Source organism: Vitis riparia, chromosome 6, assembly GCF_004353265.1.
Source record: "Vitis riparia cultivar Riparia Gloire de Montpellier isolate 1030 chromosome 6, EGFV_Vit.rip_1.0, whole genome shotgun sequence".
Classification (NCBI taxonomy): Eukaryota; Viridiplantae; Streptophyta; class Magnoliopsida; order Vitales; family Vitaceae; genus Vitis; species Vitis riparia.
This window is the reverse complement of record NC_048436.1, coordinates 16,041,780-16,057,185: the sequence shown is the minus strand read 5'-3', so window position 1 is coordinate 16,057,185 and position 15,406 is coordinate 16,041,780. Positions and strand designations below refer to the sequence as shown.

Sequence of the window (15,406 nt, the reverse complement as noted above, 5' to 3'; positions counted from 1 at the left end):
GAGAAAATGGTTAAACAGAAGGGACATATCATATCTAATAATATTTACTGTGAACTTCTGCAGTCTCTTTCTAATCATTTTCAGACCAAATATCATAAATAGACAGATGATTATTGTCAAATTGATTGCACTTATTCAACAAATTATCAATCAACTTCCTGGAAAAAGGAGACATGGGCCTCTGAAATCATTACAATTAGGAACCAGTGGGCATGGGAATTCCAGGGAATAAGTAACAACATGGGGTGAATTCTTACACTGAGGAATGCAGACAATGATCCAGGCTGTTTCTGCATTAGGTCAAGAAAATTAGACCTTTGGCCATCCTTATCATCTGATCTAATCAGTTCAGAGGCCCTTTCTTATTGTATGTCAATCCAAAACCAAATGGAAACAAAGGATCATATGAATTATCTTCAGGGTGCATTGGCAGTTGTTCAACACTTTTGAACCATGTCACAGGGAGGCGGCCTTCAAAATCGTAATCCCCAAAGACAACATCAGTAATTCCTCCTCCTTCACTTCCAGGCAACCAAGCAGCAATCAAAGCATCCATCTTTTCCAAGATCCATGGCTCTAAAACTAAGGGCCTTCCAGAGATGAGAATTACCAATGTGGGAATTCTGTCAGCAACTAGACTTATCACATCATTGGCATTAAAGGGGATTATGAGTTCTGAATTGTCGCCGGTGTGTTCTGCATATGGATCCTCACCCACAACTACAATGGCATAGGAGAAATCTTGACCTTCAAAGGTGGCTGGTGATGGGTTCTGCTCATAGATCACTTCTGTTTTGTCCCCCACTGCTTCTCTAATGGCGTCCAAGACTGTCGTGCCTAAAATACAAGTGATCCAATCAGTTTGATGTCCAAAAACAGGGCAGATATCAGTACAATAATGATATTTGAGATCTACAAATGTATGGCAAGAAATCATGAGACACTGATTTTTTTTGTTTCTTCATTTTTATTTTTATTTTTTTTGGATTATCATATCCACTGAAGCCATTCTAATTATTGATTGGCACTTGAATATTGAGATATGGCTATTAGTCATTCAGCTTTGGGGCAAATTGTAACATAAAGTACATACCAATTGTTATTCTTCCACTGGCTCCATGCCAAGTAGCTGTCCATCCTCCACACTGATATCCAAGATCATCAGCATGTGATCCAGCAACAAGAACTCTTTTGGCCTTTCTGTCTAACGGAAGAAATGGTTTCTTTTTATCCTTTCCATTCTTTAACAGAACTAAAGACTTGCAAACGGCTTCACGTGCTAGGTCTCTATGCAGCTGAAGAAACATTGTGATGGGTAAAACTTCATCTCAAGTCATAACTGGAGTTGGATTATTGACAAATAACAGTTTCTATAATCGTGCCACAAGGTAGAATGCATTATAAAAATGATACTAGAAGCACTACTTTCTAGCTCTTGGTTAGGATTCCTCATTCTAAGACAGGCTATTTCTTTACCTTGTGTCATCATGTTGGGAGATTTCAGTCATGGATGCCCCTAACAAAAGGTCTCCCATGTGTATATACAGCCTGAATGGTAATCAGATTGCTGGTAATGGTGATTTTATGAATGTATGATCTGGTGATGCTATTGATAATTGAAGTTTTCCGGCAATGGCAAAACAAAGAATATCCTAGTCTAAAGCAAGATGAGAACCTTACTCTAAATTCATCAATCATAAGATAATGACATAAAGGATTTCACAAAAATATTGAGATAGAACTTTGAAAAAGTGAATATCAATCTTAAGATCCTAAAAATAAATGGCCAAATCAATTCAGCTCAGTGAGAAATGGGGACCCTTTGGTGTTTTCCAGTGACATGCATCAAAAGCTTGCTATAAGGCCTATCAGATATGTCTTGAGTTCTGTACACTTACTTTGCAACCAACCGTATCTAGCAAAGATCTATCGCTATAGGGATATTCGAAAAGCCCAGCAACAAATTTCACTCTCAGGATCCGTTCCACAGCATCGTCAATCCTAGTCATTGGTATCTCCCCTGATTCCACCAAGTCTATCAAATCCTCCAAAAACTTGGCATATCTAAAAGGCACCATCACCTGCATTTTTCTGAGTCAGGGAAAGGGAGATACAAATTATGTAATCTAAAGCTTAAGCTTCAGGGAGTTTGATTTTAAGCTCTACCATGTCAATGCCTGCATTAACAGCAGTACATATGCTGGTGCGGTAGTTTGAACCATGAGGATTGGGTTTGGAAAGCCGGTCAAGTCCTTCCCAGTCAGAAATCAAAAAGCCCTGCAGCAGAAGATTTCATAGGAATTCAGCTAGATGTGCTAGTGTTGCAGCCATTGCAAATTTCCAAAAACTAACAAAAAAATCAACAGGTGTGCCACCATGAGCTGATCTTAGTATAGTACCCATGAATAAAGAAAGAGAACACAAGCAGAAGATTTCTGAATCACTGTACTGCTGGGAAAAGTTTCACCTACTGAATGCATTATGAGGAACATTGATCATTATTTAAACGCAATGTAATGAGTAAGATCATGGTTGTTTACCTTGAAGCCCAGCTTATCTTTCAAAACATCTGACAAGAGAAAACGATGAGCGTGCAGTTGTGTTCCATTCCAGCTAGAATAAGAAGCCATGACAGTGGCAACTCCCTGAGAAATGCAGTCTGGATAAGGCGTCATATGAATCCTTTCTAAATCTTCGTAGGACAATATGGTATTGCCCTCATTTTTACCTTTGTCAGTTCCTCCATCTCCAACAAAATGCTTGGCGCAGGCAACAACATTGTGTCTGCCATCAGATAAATAAATCAATGAATACAATTTCTTAGGAATAAGAACAAGCAACTTGTAAGTATCAGAAGATACAAACAGAAGAGAATTACATTTTCAGATGTATCGTACAGGACTAAACCATGGAGACAACCCTTTCCAAGAAGTAGTAATATGTGAGATTCATTTTCCTCCAATCAGTATGAATTTCTTGTTGTGAAGATGTGAAATGGAGATTGGATTTTTAAGCTTAATTAAAGATGCAATTGGTTTAAATGTGAGAGCAGAGTGAACAGAAATAGATCCAATCTCTTTACCTTCCTGCTACAAAGGGGTAGCCCTTTGGGTGTCCTGGGGGTGGCTTTCCCTGCAAACCTGTAATAACAGAAGTCATCTTTCTAACAATGTCGGTGTCTGAGCCGTAACTTTCATAGCATCTTCCCCATCTGGGATCTCTGCAGACCTGTCAGAACCAATCTGAATGAATTGCTTGAGACACTAATTCTACAAGACAAAAGGAATGTTGGGAAAAAGAATGGAAAATAAAATAAAAAACCAAAAATAAAAGCCATCAACAAGACCAGTATGAACAAATGGACCCATCTTCCATTTAAACAAGAGAAACCTTAGTAGCAACATGAAAACTTGAAGGTAATATGTACCTAGATAATCAATAAAATTGTCTAACAAGCTCATCAATTATCCCATACTAACCATTAAGATTATGCAAGCATTTAATATTTTATCCTCTCCATAAGAATTCAATTGTTGTATCAGGACTACAGACACTCCATTTTAGCATATAGTTTACTCGAGTCAATCCTATTCTTGGTCCCTTTTGAAGTGATTGGAGCAAAACTACTCACCCATAGCAGTCAAGAAGCCTGTCAAGTTAGCAGTTGAAGGTTGGAACTCAGGTGCTCTCCCTGTGAACAGGGGTTTTTCTCCAAATCCTTAGACTGCTTAGGAGGTGTTAGAAGTTGTTCACTTCCCATGAACAGAGTTTTAACCCCAAAATCCTATTTGATGTTGTTGCTAAATACATAGGATCCCATGGGTAGTTAAATAACCTTAACAAACATGAAGGAAAAAAGAATAAAATATTTTGGTCAAATAGATCAAATGTGAATTTTTTTCTCTGAAGAACCCCAGTTTCTGTTTTTTCCATCTCTTTGTGCCAAGAAAAAGCTTCAAGATATAAACAATTCTCTATCTATGTCATATTAAGATTATCCAGAAATCACAGCACTTGGAGAATTTTGAAGAATAATTCACAAAACCCTGCTTATACACCAACAGAGAGTTTCCACATAACTGAAAATTTGCACTGCTCTTCCAAAATTTTAAACACTTGCAAACTAGAAGAAACCTTGAATTTAGCATGATATTACTAAAATAAGAAGCTACTGTAATTTTCTGAGCCTTCTCTTGTTAAGTTTACTGGTTATATCAATGATCAATTCAAATAATGCGATAACTATAAAAGAAAGCTAAGATGAATATATTTTTATATGGAGGGAATGTTTACATTGACAATCAATCACTTACAGCCACACAAGGAGCAAAAGTATAGTGAATGCCACTTGCCCTAACTTCAAGAGCTGTTGCAACCCCAATTCTTTGAGCCAAATCTGCATCTCTATCACACATTTTAGATAATTAGGGTCCTGCAGCGAATATAGAACTCCTAACCCTCACTCTCCATTTGGTTGCTGAGAATATCTAAACAAAATTGATTCCTATGGTTCTTGTCATTTTGGCTTCAGAAAGTATAATAACTCACTTGATAGAATGTTCTAGTTTTCCTTGAGAGAAGTATCGTGCTAAAAAACAGCCTGAACAACAAATTTTATTTCAAAGCTGCCATTGACGCATATATTCAAGCAGTTTGAGGATGCATTTTCCTTTCATCAGTAACGAGTACTTGAGAACAAAAGCATTCTAAACTGTAATTGTTTTTCTTATTTCCTCCCTTTTCTAAGCAACCAAACAGAGCAATAATATTCACCAAGAAAGATATTAGGAACAACAACAAACCAAACCAACCTGGTGGCTCCAAGTCCAACATTGTGGGGAAATATAGTGGCACCATAGATACTATTGTTGCCATGAACAGCATCAATCCCGTAAAGAAGGGGAATCCCAAGTCGCGATTCGAGCGCAGACTTCTGAAACCCATCCACCATATCAGCCCAATCAGCTGATAATGCCTTGTCAAAAGGTCCACTCCCACCAGCACTAAGTATACTTCCTGAAAAAAGTATCAGCACCACCAACTGAATGAAAAAGATGCACAAAAGAACACAATCCAGAAGTGCATACTGCATAATCAGATAGATGGTACCTATGGAGAGATCCTTAAGGACAGAGGGAGTGGCAGCACGTCGCTCGATCTGGGTCATTTGTCCAGCCTTTTCTTTCAAAGTCATCCTTGACAGAAGGTCTTTGATTCTTACTTCAATGGGCTGATTCGGATCTTTGTATATGCAATCCATGTCCTGTACTTTGCTCTCAGCAACTACACAGACTGATAAATGCCTCAAAATTTTCACTTCTACCCTGCTTACCTTTCTTGATCTTTGGGAGAAAGGGGCAGTTGCAGGGCCTTTAAATAGCCGGAAAATTGAAGGGATTGATGCTTAGGTGGTCACCTGATTGTTGGTTCTCACCTAATGAATTGCCATCCCAGTCAAAGCTAACTTTCACTGGAATTAGGAACCATACATTTATCTTATCTTATGTTCACCACCCATAATCTTGAACCTAACACTCATTTAGTGATTTTGCAGTGAAAAACATTGGAGAGTTTTGGATGGGAAAATGAACTGTTGAAAAAGCACTGAGTGAGAGGAGCATATACAATTATACAAATAATGTGACATCTTACCTAGGTCGTTGGATTCTCATAAATAGTTTATTATTAAAATCTGCTCATCTCCTGTCAGCTCTCGAAAAAATAATTGCCCAAAAAGTCTCAACCAACATTTTTATTTTTTTTATTTTTAGGGTTTATTACACTTTACCCCTTAATCTATAGCATATTTTACACATTGTCTCATCAAGTTCAAAATCGTCTAATGTACCATTTATACTTTATAATTACATACAATGTGTATTTTTAGAATGACAATGTTACTTAATTAAACGAAAGATGCATGTGTCCTTCAAGTGACCTATTTGAATGAGGACAAAATGGTCATTTCATTTTAAAAACCCTAATTGTCCTCCCTTAGCCGTTGTCGGCGCCGTCGTGGATTTCTTCACTGACCACCCATCACACCACCACTTTGCCATCGTGACTCTACCCTCCTCAAATCCTACACCATCACTCTCCAAATGCATCATTTTGATGATCAATTGCTAGCAAAACCTTGACCTCAACCTCACCCTCCAAATATTCAACTAGGTCAGACAAATTCCACCCCAATTTTGCCCATAATTATGAAACCTACTTTGCCACGATAAAGCTACCAATTGCTTCAAGTTAGCCAAATCCTGTATTTTCCAATTTCTTTAAATCCCAAAAATTTCTTTCAAACATTTTCATTGGATTTGGTAAGGCTATCATTTGAATTTTGAATTGATTTCTTTTTGGATTTTTATATTGTTTTTCAATTATTTTTTGTTTAACAATTTGAATTTGGTTATTTTGGATCGTAAAGGTGTTTCGATTCAGTGCTTTAATTGCTTGGTAAAATAACTTGTTTGGTTATGTTATTTTTGTAAATCTGTTTATTTTTTAAGACACTACAAATATGTTTGGTTGCCGAGAAAATGTGGTTTTTGGAAAACGAAGGAAGGAAGGAGGAGGGTTGTTAGGGTTTTAGGTAAAACAACTTGTTTGGTAATGTTTTCTTTTTGTGAATTTATCTGTTTTTTTAAGACACCGCAAATGTATTTGGTTGTTGATAAAATGTGGTTTCTGGAAAATGAAGGAAGGAAGAAGGAGGGTTGTTAGGGTTTAAAATGAAATGACTCTTTTGTCCTCACTTATTTAAAAAAATAATCATTTTGCCTTCAGTCACATGGAGAGCACATGTCATTCTATAAAAAAAATGTAACGTCATGACTTAGAAAATGCACATTGCATACAATTATAAAGTTCGGAGGATACATTGCTCGATTTTGAACTCGAGGGACAATGTGTAAAACTCGCTATATGTTGAGGGGGTAAATTGTAATAAACCCTTATTTTTATTATTTTTCATTTAATTTTTTTAGTATGCGTCGTTAATCATTGTAGAGTAAGGATGAGGTGAGAGCCACCAGCTTATAATCCAGTTGAGCTCAACTAGTAATAACCACTGGGTTGTCAAACCTTTCCATTTGTGTAGTCATTTTACTAACACTGCTTTGATACCAGTAATTTCCTAATGTGTCGTATCGTAAGCTTTAACACAAACAGCAGTTTCTCTTTCTATAACTTCAGATCAAACCTTATACTGTGGAGTTGGTAACTATAACTGGAGAGGGAAAAAGAGGGAGCAAGATAAGAGTAGCCCTTCAATACCGTTGACAATCAATCGAAATATTCATTACCCAAAAGCAAAAAAATTAGGGAAAAAATCACCAGAAAGGCTCGAACTAGAATGAGCAATTTCTTTACAAAGTCAACGGATCTAGTTAAACATATGGACAGTGAAAGATTGCCCTGGAATGAAACTAGTATAGTCAAAAAACAAACAACGAAAGTTTATCAAATTACTCTGAACTTTGCTTAGCTGGGGCTTTGATGTCTTTCACAGGATCATGATCATAATACTTCTTCCAGAGCCAGTGTTTCTTCTGTTCTCCTTCATATGTTTCATTGATCAGGATTCCCTTTGTTTGAGGCAGCATGAACATGGTGAAAGAGCATATTGTAATAAGCCAAACAGTAAAGAAAAAGAAGATCCTGACTTCAGGTGGCATAGCATATTGAAGAATGCTTGAGGCAAAGAAATAACCTGTGTTTTGGGTCTCCAGTGGGAAGATCTCACTTTCTATCAACCAACCCAAGGGACCCCATGACCATGTTTTTTCCATTATGTTTTCTTTCTGCAATTGTATTATGAAGTTTCATAAAACATGCATGGAAGTACCCTACAGAATTTCCACTATTCTGGAACAAGTTTCCTAGAAGGGTAATCATTTATCCCATTTTATGGCATAATTGATTCTGTTTGGCAGTGGGGAAAACTAAATTTGGTCCTAAAATGGTTCACTTCATATTAGTCAGAGGGATCATGCAGTTTGCAGCAACAGCAAATTGTTACTTTGATGATAAAACAAATAATATGAATTTTCAGAATGAAAGAATTTAACTAGTGGTACACCTCAATTTCATCTCTTATTATGCAAATACTTTGATTACATAGCACACAACATCACATTTACAGTTTAGACATGGTATATCCACCCTCCTTCCTCTAAACGATATCATTTTCAGAAGGAGCCTTTGGATAACAATGCCGAATTTTCTTTTTCCTACTATAGACAAAGTGATATATCAAAGAACAAAAAAGGTAAACAGGGAAAATGAACTCTTCAAACTGCTGTTCAACCCACCATCCAATAGTGTAAAGCTCTCTGGCTACCATTCACAAACCAAAACCGAGAATCCCTGATGCTCATTGTCCAGCTGTTTGCCGGATTGAAAAATGTAGCTCCTTAGCTCAGCAGTTCTGTAGACCACTCTATCCAAAAATGTACTCTAGGCTAGTCACCTTGAACTTATGTTCCACTTCTTCTGTTGTAATTCACCCCAAAGCAAGAAAGATGGGCTTTTCATCTTCCCTTATATGAAGTTGCACAGTAAAGAACTATATTCTTCTAATTGGATGGCTTCAAGACTTCCTTACGTAAGTCATTTCATGTTGTTGGAAAACTAGAGTTTAAATCCCTGATTTTGAGAGTTCCACACAATATTGTGGTTGACCTATTTGTTTGTTCCAATATCATCTTGACTCAAATCTGCAGTTTCACCTTTGTTTCCTTGACATCTCCATTGGTGTCTAAAGTAGCATTGTCCTTAACTGGCTCTGGTGTGTCCATAACATTATTATCATGTATCAAGTTTCCAGATTTGCCTTCAGTATCTTGGGTGGTTACTGGATTAGTTACCTCAGTAGTTTCAGATGGTTCAACAACAGCAAATTGTCTGATGGAACTTTGGGAATCACCTTCACCGTCTCCAACAGATTCTGAAGTTTGTTTTATGTCCATCTGACCTGCTTCTGCTTCATTCTCACTCAGAATGATGTTGGCTTCTTCCATAGACTTCTCTGGAGGAAGATCTGATAGTTCCTGCTCAATGTCATAAAAAAATTTGAAAACTACAAGAGAAATTAAATGAAAGAGTTAACCATATGTGATTGCTGATGGCTCTGATGGCAATTGAGTTATACACATTCACTTTATGAGTAAGAGAAAAAGAGAACATAAGTGAAGTGCCCTACTATCTAAGAATTTAATGCTTCATTTGGTTTCCAAGAAGATGAAGGAAAAGAAATGAAGTTTGGATTCTTAACTAGTTGAGGCTGCATTGTTAGTTTTAAGATTCCAAGTCTTCCTCATTTACATTGTTTTCTCAGCAGCCAAAGGGAGCATTAGGAAAAATACTTTTTAATATTACCTCTCCTTCTGGAACAGTTATGGGGATGTTCCAATTGTCATTCAGGTTTCCTGGTTCTGGTGAGCAAATGGTAGCTTCATATCCCATCGAATTTTTGGAGTCACCCTCAACATCTGTAATGGATTCTGAATTATCTTTGACGTTGTCTGGTTTTGTTGGGAATATAGTGACCCCATGTTCCATTGATGTTGTTATATCTTCAGTATCTGGAGTTGAGATTGAATTCTCATTCTCCCCCATAGCTTTTGATGCGCCATTAATAGCTTTGTCTTCAGTCACTGTATTGGATTCAGCTTCAATATCTGTGATAAACCTAGAACTAGTTGTCTCATGTGATTTGGGCACCCCCTCTAGAGCCTTGTCTCCCTCCTCACTTGCTAATGTTGCATTCCCACTGATCTCTAACCTGTTCAAGTTGTGAATGATATTGGCTTCTTCAGTGGACTTCATTGGAAGATTGGATAGCTCCTGTTCAACGTCACCAAGGTGTGAATTTGAAGTCATTCTGTATACAATTTTTCTCTATTTTCTTTTCCTTTATATCATAAAAAACATGCAGATATGGTCAACAATAGTATGAATGCATGCAAATTAACCAAAATACATATGATTTTCTATTTGGGTAAGATTATTATCTGACAAAACAGTACCTTTTCGTTTGCCATGGTTGCAGGTATGTCTGAATTAGCATTTTCCTCAGCTGGATATGAATCATATGATGGACCAATATTGGTTCCATGTGCAGAAGTTCTTTCCATCCCATCGTCATTATCTTCAATAGATTTGGAACTTATTTCCTCATCTGGTCTTGAAGATTCTGCAGCAGCCTCTTGACTGATTGATGTCACTGATTGTGATTCGCCTTCATTGTCTTCAATAGATTTTTTCTCCTCGCCTTCCTTGTCATGGACTACAGATTCATTGACGTTGTAGCTTATGTTGGCTCCTGAAGTTTTCTCTGAAGGATTGGATGGTTCCTATCCAATAAGAGGTGCAACCATAAGTCCTGATGTTGGTACTCCAAATGAAACAAAAACCAAAAAATCGAAACAAAGATGTGTGTGTGTGTATGAGAGAGAGAGACAGAGAGGTATTTACTAACCTGCTGCCCTTCATAATCACTATTATTAGATGAGTGAGCAACTGAATCCTCCATCAAATGCTGGGCATTTGGAGGCATAGTCAGACTAAAATTTTGAGGCAGCAATTCATGCAATGAATTATCCTCCATGTCAGTTTGTTGGACAGTTACATGTACCTCTGGATTAAAACTCCATGAAGAAACTTGATCCACTGGGACCTTTTCTGGTAATACAGACTTTGGAGATGAGGATAAACTTGAATTGTTAGAAATTTGTTCGACTGCCGATTCTGGCTGCACAGCTGATGCAATGAGATCACCAGATCCCTGGTTAAACACCTGTAATATTTCAAAATCTACTGTTAGATGAGAAGTTACTGAATCCTCAATCAAGCACTGCATTTTCAAGAACAGTTATATTTAAATTTTCAATCCATAAATCATTTGAAAAATTATTATCCATTTGAGAATGTTAGATATGTAAATTTTGATAAAAATTTGATGAGACTTGATCAACTGGGACCCTTTCTGGTAATACAGGCTTAGGATGAGAAAATGATGAACTCAACCCAGCAACGGATTGTTCAATTACCCTTTCTGGCTCCAGAGCTGATGAAGAAAAAGCATCAGAACTCTGGTCACCACCAAAAGATCCAGCTTCTACATTTCCTTGGTCACCTTCACTATCTTGAATTGATTTCAAGTTGTCCTTGTCCTCAATTGGCTCTGCCTCCTCCACATTGCTCTCCTGTGTAGTTAATTTTCCAGGCTTTTGCACAAGATCTTCAATAGTTGTTGAATTATCATTTTCCTCAACAGCCAGCTTTTCAGGTTCATCTTCAATATTTGCAATGGATTTTGGATTAGTTTTGTCAGCCAGGGGTTCATCATCTATGCCTTTGATGGACTTTAGGTCTTCCATGCCATCACTTGCATGCAGTGCTGGATCACTCACATTGTAAATGCTGCTTGCCTCCCTGGCAGACTTCTCGGTAGGACTAGATGCTTCCTGTTCAAGGATACAAGGGGTGCAACAGTAAGTCCAACTATTTGGGGAACAAGAAGTGTTGGGAGATGAAATGAACTTTTGTGGATTGACTCTAGTTTAACTACCTGTCCAGGATGCACAGCCAAGGGAATGGAGTCTTCAGAATCCTGGTCAACTCCTGAGAATCCTACTTGTATAATAATATCCTCTTCATTGATCTCATCAACTTTTCTCAAGCTTGATTCGTTTTCCTCTACACCAGACAGATGAGATGAGGCCACCCATGTTTCTTCACTGCCAGAAGTGACTTCGTTGTTCATGTCTCCATCATTTGGAGAAGGGTTGGAATGCGGTGAAACTTCATTTTCTTGACCACTGTGCTCTTTCGCTGCTGACAAAGATGATGAGCTTGACTCATCATTTTTGTCTTCAACTGATTCTGGTTTCATGGGAGTATCATTTCTCTCAGATGGCTCTGACTCCATATCACCGGTATTTGCTTCGTCCTTCCCTTCAGTCTTGATCATGCTGAGGTCAGTTTCTCTATCCTTTTCATGGAAGGTTCCTACCGAGTCTACAGCTGGTTTGGGAACTTCGCCACCTTGTTGATCACTTTCAATATGGGACTTGGATTCATCATGTTGGGATGACTTTTCTTCAAAAATCTTTTCTTTATCCTCATTATCTGCAGGGGAAAGTAATACATTGATTCATTTCTAGGAACAGAACGTGCCTTACATCCTCATCTAAACAGAGAGAAGAACTTGAAAGTAACAAAAATTTAGAAAGTTTAATCTTACTTGGTGACCATTTAAATCTGGAGAATCCTGACCCCTCCAATGCCCGTGTCTTGGTACCAATAAAATCAGGACACCGCTTAGAGCTGTGTGGTTCTTGCTTGTTTTCACCCGAGTAAAAGGACCCTAAAGTGAAGCTCTCATGCCTGCAGAAGAACATTTCCTTTTGGTGAGGCATCGTGAATTCTTGTTGGAAGCTATCTCCCAGGAGATTTGGCTTTTCTTCTTGCGGGTCGTAGGGAAGGTCAAATGGGTTCCGTCCAGGTAACAGTACAGAGGGAGCTGAGCCAGGAACAGGTAAATCTTCAGCCTCGCCCGAATCATTGGGAAGATGCAAAAGGTTGTTTCTTGCAATCAAAATGGGAGCAATTTGACCCACTTGCTCTTTGCTGTTTAAGTCAATCAGATCCTTCTCAACCCGCATTTTCATTAATTTCCTCGCTCTTCTTTTTGCAATCAAACTCTCTAGCCTTTTGTTCCTTTCTATCTCGGAAGTCCCAAGATCCATGAGATTCTTCTGATCATCCTCTGTCCACTCAACAGCCTTATGCCCATATTCATGTCCTTCTTCATCTTCATCTTCTGCTTCTTCTGGACTTTCAGCCTCCAACTCACTGCCGCCACCATCGTTAAACTTGCGACACCGTTCATCAAAGCCATTACCCAATTCAGAATCAGGCTTCTCATCAACTCTCTGGACTTTTTCTGCATCATAACTACTGAGAGAGGAGCTGTCTCCTCCATCCAAACTAGATTCCCCTTTCCCCTCTTGAATTTCATTCAGCTTTCCCCCTCTGGGAACACTTCTACCAATCAAATTATCGTTATCCCATTCTCTGCTCTTCTCATTGGCATTTCGTCGTTTACTTGTCTGTGTGTGCAATGAGGATTTCTCATTTCTTTTGGCATCATCATCTTGAACAGACACGGACTCATTCCTCTTTGGATTTTGGTCTTTGGAGGGTTCCAAACACAAAAGAAATTTAATAAGAACTATTGTGCAGGCAAGAACAGGCGAAGAGTAAATCAAAACACTGAAAACTGAAGGAAAGTATTTATATACAAGGAAGACGAACAGAGAAACACCCAAAATAAATGGATTGTTTCTTATAAATACACAAGTGTTTGAACAAAATTTAAGGGTTTTACATATACAAACTCGAGTATTTTTTGCATCAAGCCCCATCTCAACTTCTTCAAATAATCTAATCCTTCATGTACTGATTTTTACTTCTTAACCAGAAAATAACATAACAGACCAACCATACATAAAGCTCATTCAAACGCAAACATTCATTTTCTATCAATGGGAATCCAATGAAGAGCTAGAAAATGAGACTAGTATGAAGAAATTCAGCAAACCCAGATGCAGAGATCATTGAAGAAAACAATAATTTCAGAAATGAAGAGGGTTTTTTACTTGATAATTAGAATGATTGAAGAGTTTGCGAAAAGGAAATGAAGAGGGAGATTGAAGAGAGAGAGAGAGAGAAGAGCTTTACCGATAAATTCTCTGGTTTCTGTGTGTGGATTTGGGTTTTCATTTTTGGAAATTTTTTGCTTGGCCGATAGCTTTGTTAGATCCTGGAATTCAGGACATTTCTTCTATTGTTTGAATATTGGTCTCTTCAGAGGATGCGGTAGTTATTACCGTTAAATTTAGCTTCTCCTCCCACGCTTCTCTTTATTTCTACTTGGGAAGACATGGTTTTACATTTGACCCTTCAAGTACCCTTTCTCGTGTGGTCAACCTTCTAAAAATAATGGATTAAAGTGCAAATAAATAAGATTTAATAAAAAAAAAACTAACATCATCAAAGTATAAATAATGTCCCGAAGAATTCGGGATTTAGGTTATGTTTGGTTCCTGAAAATTATGAAATAAAAAAAATATTAATTTTTTTATGTTTGATTATCTAATAAAATATATTTTTAAAAAATTAAATATAATTAAAATTAATTAAAAACTTATATATTTTTAAATTATTTAATTTTTATAATTATTTTTATTTTTATTTTTATTTTTTTCACTTTTTTTTCTCTTCATCTTTGAGAACCAAATATAGCGTGTAGGTGTGTAGGTTTCCTGTTCGTCATTATTATTATTTTTCGTTATTATCCGTATTATATAGTACAACAAAATCTTAATAAATGAATGTTCAATAAATTAATAATCTTATTTAAATAAAAATAAATAAATAAATCTTCTGATCCCAACTCAAGTCTAGGTATTGAATTAATAATCTTATTAAATGTATAAAATAATAATATTTTTAGAAATCCTTATTATTAAAATTCATAACATAATTTTAAATAAATTTTTATTTAACACTACATCTCTTCAATTTAGTAGCCTTTATATTTTTTATGATTAAAAACATAATATTGTTTATAAGTTAATAAATATTTATTTATTGATAATTTATCTATTGATAAAATAAAAATCTCGTTAAGATAAAAATTTATTTTATAATCAAAAGTATTATTTTATCCTAATTTTACTAAATTATGATATGAAACTGATAATATCAATGGTATTAAAGCCAAATTTTAAATAGAAAAAACATATTTAAAAAAAAAATTCTCAAAAAATATTTTTCAAAAACACTTTGCAAACAAAACCTTTATTTTAATTTCTTATATATTATAATTATAATAAAGGAGATCAAGTAATAATGGAAGTCTCGTGGAGTAATAAAAGAGATTATAGAGGTAAATAAGATAAATAGAGGTACAAAAATAAAATAAAAATGTGAATATAAGAATAAGTTAATTATTTATACTAATTACTTAAAGTTGTTTGTATCCTTAAGTTATTTTACCAAATTTACTTAACTTATTTAATGACTTAAATAAAATTATTAAGTTGATTTGTCAAACACCCGTTCACTTTCAAACATACTCTTAGAGGATGTTTGACATGTGGGAATAAGGAGTAGGAATAGACATTCATTTCTTCCCTCACTCATTTCCATATTTTGATAAATTTTATAAATATACGAATGAAATAAAAAATGATTTATACAGAAATCAAATCCCATTTATAAGTAGGAATTCGATGAAAGTGAGATTTCAATTTATCGCAAGTAGGTGATATTTTGATTCATTAATCTTCTAAGAAAATATAAAATAGTTTAAAATTACTATTTTACCCTACATTTT

At 36.2% G+C, this 15,406-nt stretch overlaps 2 protein-coding genes across 3 annotated transcripts; both read right to left on the bottom strand.

The window, feature by feature from the left end:
• Positions 1-7: 7 nt before the first annotated feature.
• LOC117916062 (beta-glucosidase BoGH3B-like) lies at positions 8-5,561 on the bottom strand. Its single transcript, XM_034831873.1, has 9 exons — positions 5,110-5,561; positions 4,812-5,016; positions 4,314-4,404; positions 3,083-3,228; positions 2,541-2,784; positions 2,167-2,277; positions 1,899-2,081; positions 1,094-1,295; positions 8-837 (listed from the first exon to the last, which is right to left on the bottom strand). Exons 1-9 carry the CDS (start codon positions 5,258-5,260, stop codon positions 344-346), a joined length of 1,827 nt encoding a protein of 608 aa, XP_034687764.1. The 5' UTR covers positions 5,261-5,561; the 3' UTR covers positions 8-343.
• Positions 5,562-8,075: 2,514 nt separating this feature from the next.
• LOC117915915 lies at positions 8,076-13,663 on the bottom strand. Of its 2 annotated transcripts, XM_034831661.1 has the most exons (8): positions 12,248-13,663; positions 11,573-12,132; positions 11,052-11,468; positions 10,481-10,798; positions 10,029-10,355; positions 9,379-9,846; positions 8,868-9,050; positions 8,076-8,790 (listed from the first exon to the last, which is right to left on the bottom strand). In XM_034831661.1, the coding sequence occupies exons 1-8, from the start codon at positions 13,428-13,430 to the stop codon at positions 8,776-8,778; spliced, it is 3,471 nt and encodes a 1,156-aa protein (XP_034687552.1). In that variant the 5' UTR covers positions 13,431-13,663; the 3' UTR covers positions 8,076-8,775. The 2 variants fall into 2 exon arrangements, with proteins under 2 accessions (XP_034687552.1, XP_034687551.1); XM_034831660.1 differs by having other exon boundaries at positions 8,076-9,050.
• Between the last annotated feature and the right edge of the window lie 1,743 nt (positions 13,664-15,406).

What these genes read in the sequence shown, in the direction of transcription:
- LOC117915915 (XM_034831660.1), bottom strand. Translation starts at nt 13,430, where the DNA reads ATGGGGCTTGATGCAAAAAATACTCGAGTTTGTATATGTAAAACCCTT. An exon ending in CAGCTCTGGAGCCAGAAAGG is followed by an intron (nt 10,799 to 11,051) that starts GTAATTGAACAA and finishes GAAATATTACAG; the next exon opens with GTGTTTAACCAGGGATCTGG. An exon ending in TAACTGTTCCAGAAGGAGAG is followed by an intron (nt 9,051 to 9,378) that starts GTAATATTAAAA and finishes GACATTGAGCAG; the next exon opens with GAACTATCAGATCTTCCTCC.
- LOC117916062 (XM_034831873.1), bottom strand. Translation starts at nt 5,260, where the DNA reads ATGGATTGCATATACAAAGATCCGAATCAGCCCATTGAAGTAAGAATC. An exon ending in TACCCCTTTGTAGCAGGAAG is followed by an intron (nt 2,785 to 3,082) that starts GTAAAGAGATTG and finishes ATCTGATGGCAG; the next exon opens with ACACAATGTTGTTGCCTGCG. An exon ending in TTAATGCAGGCATTGACATG is followed by an intron (nt 2,082 to 2,166) that starts GTAGAGCTTAAA and finishes AGAAAAATGCAG; the next exon opens with GTGATGGTGCCTTTTAGATA.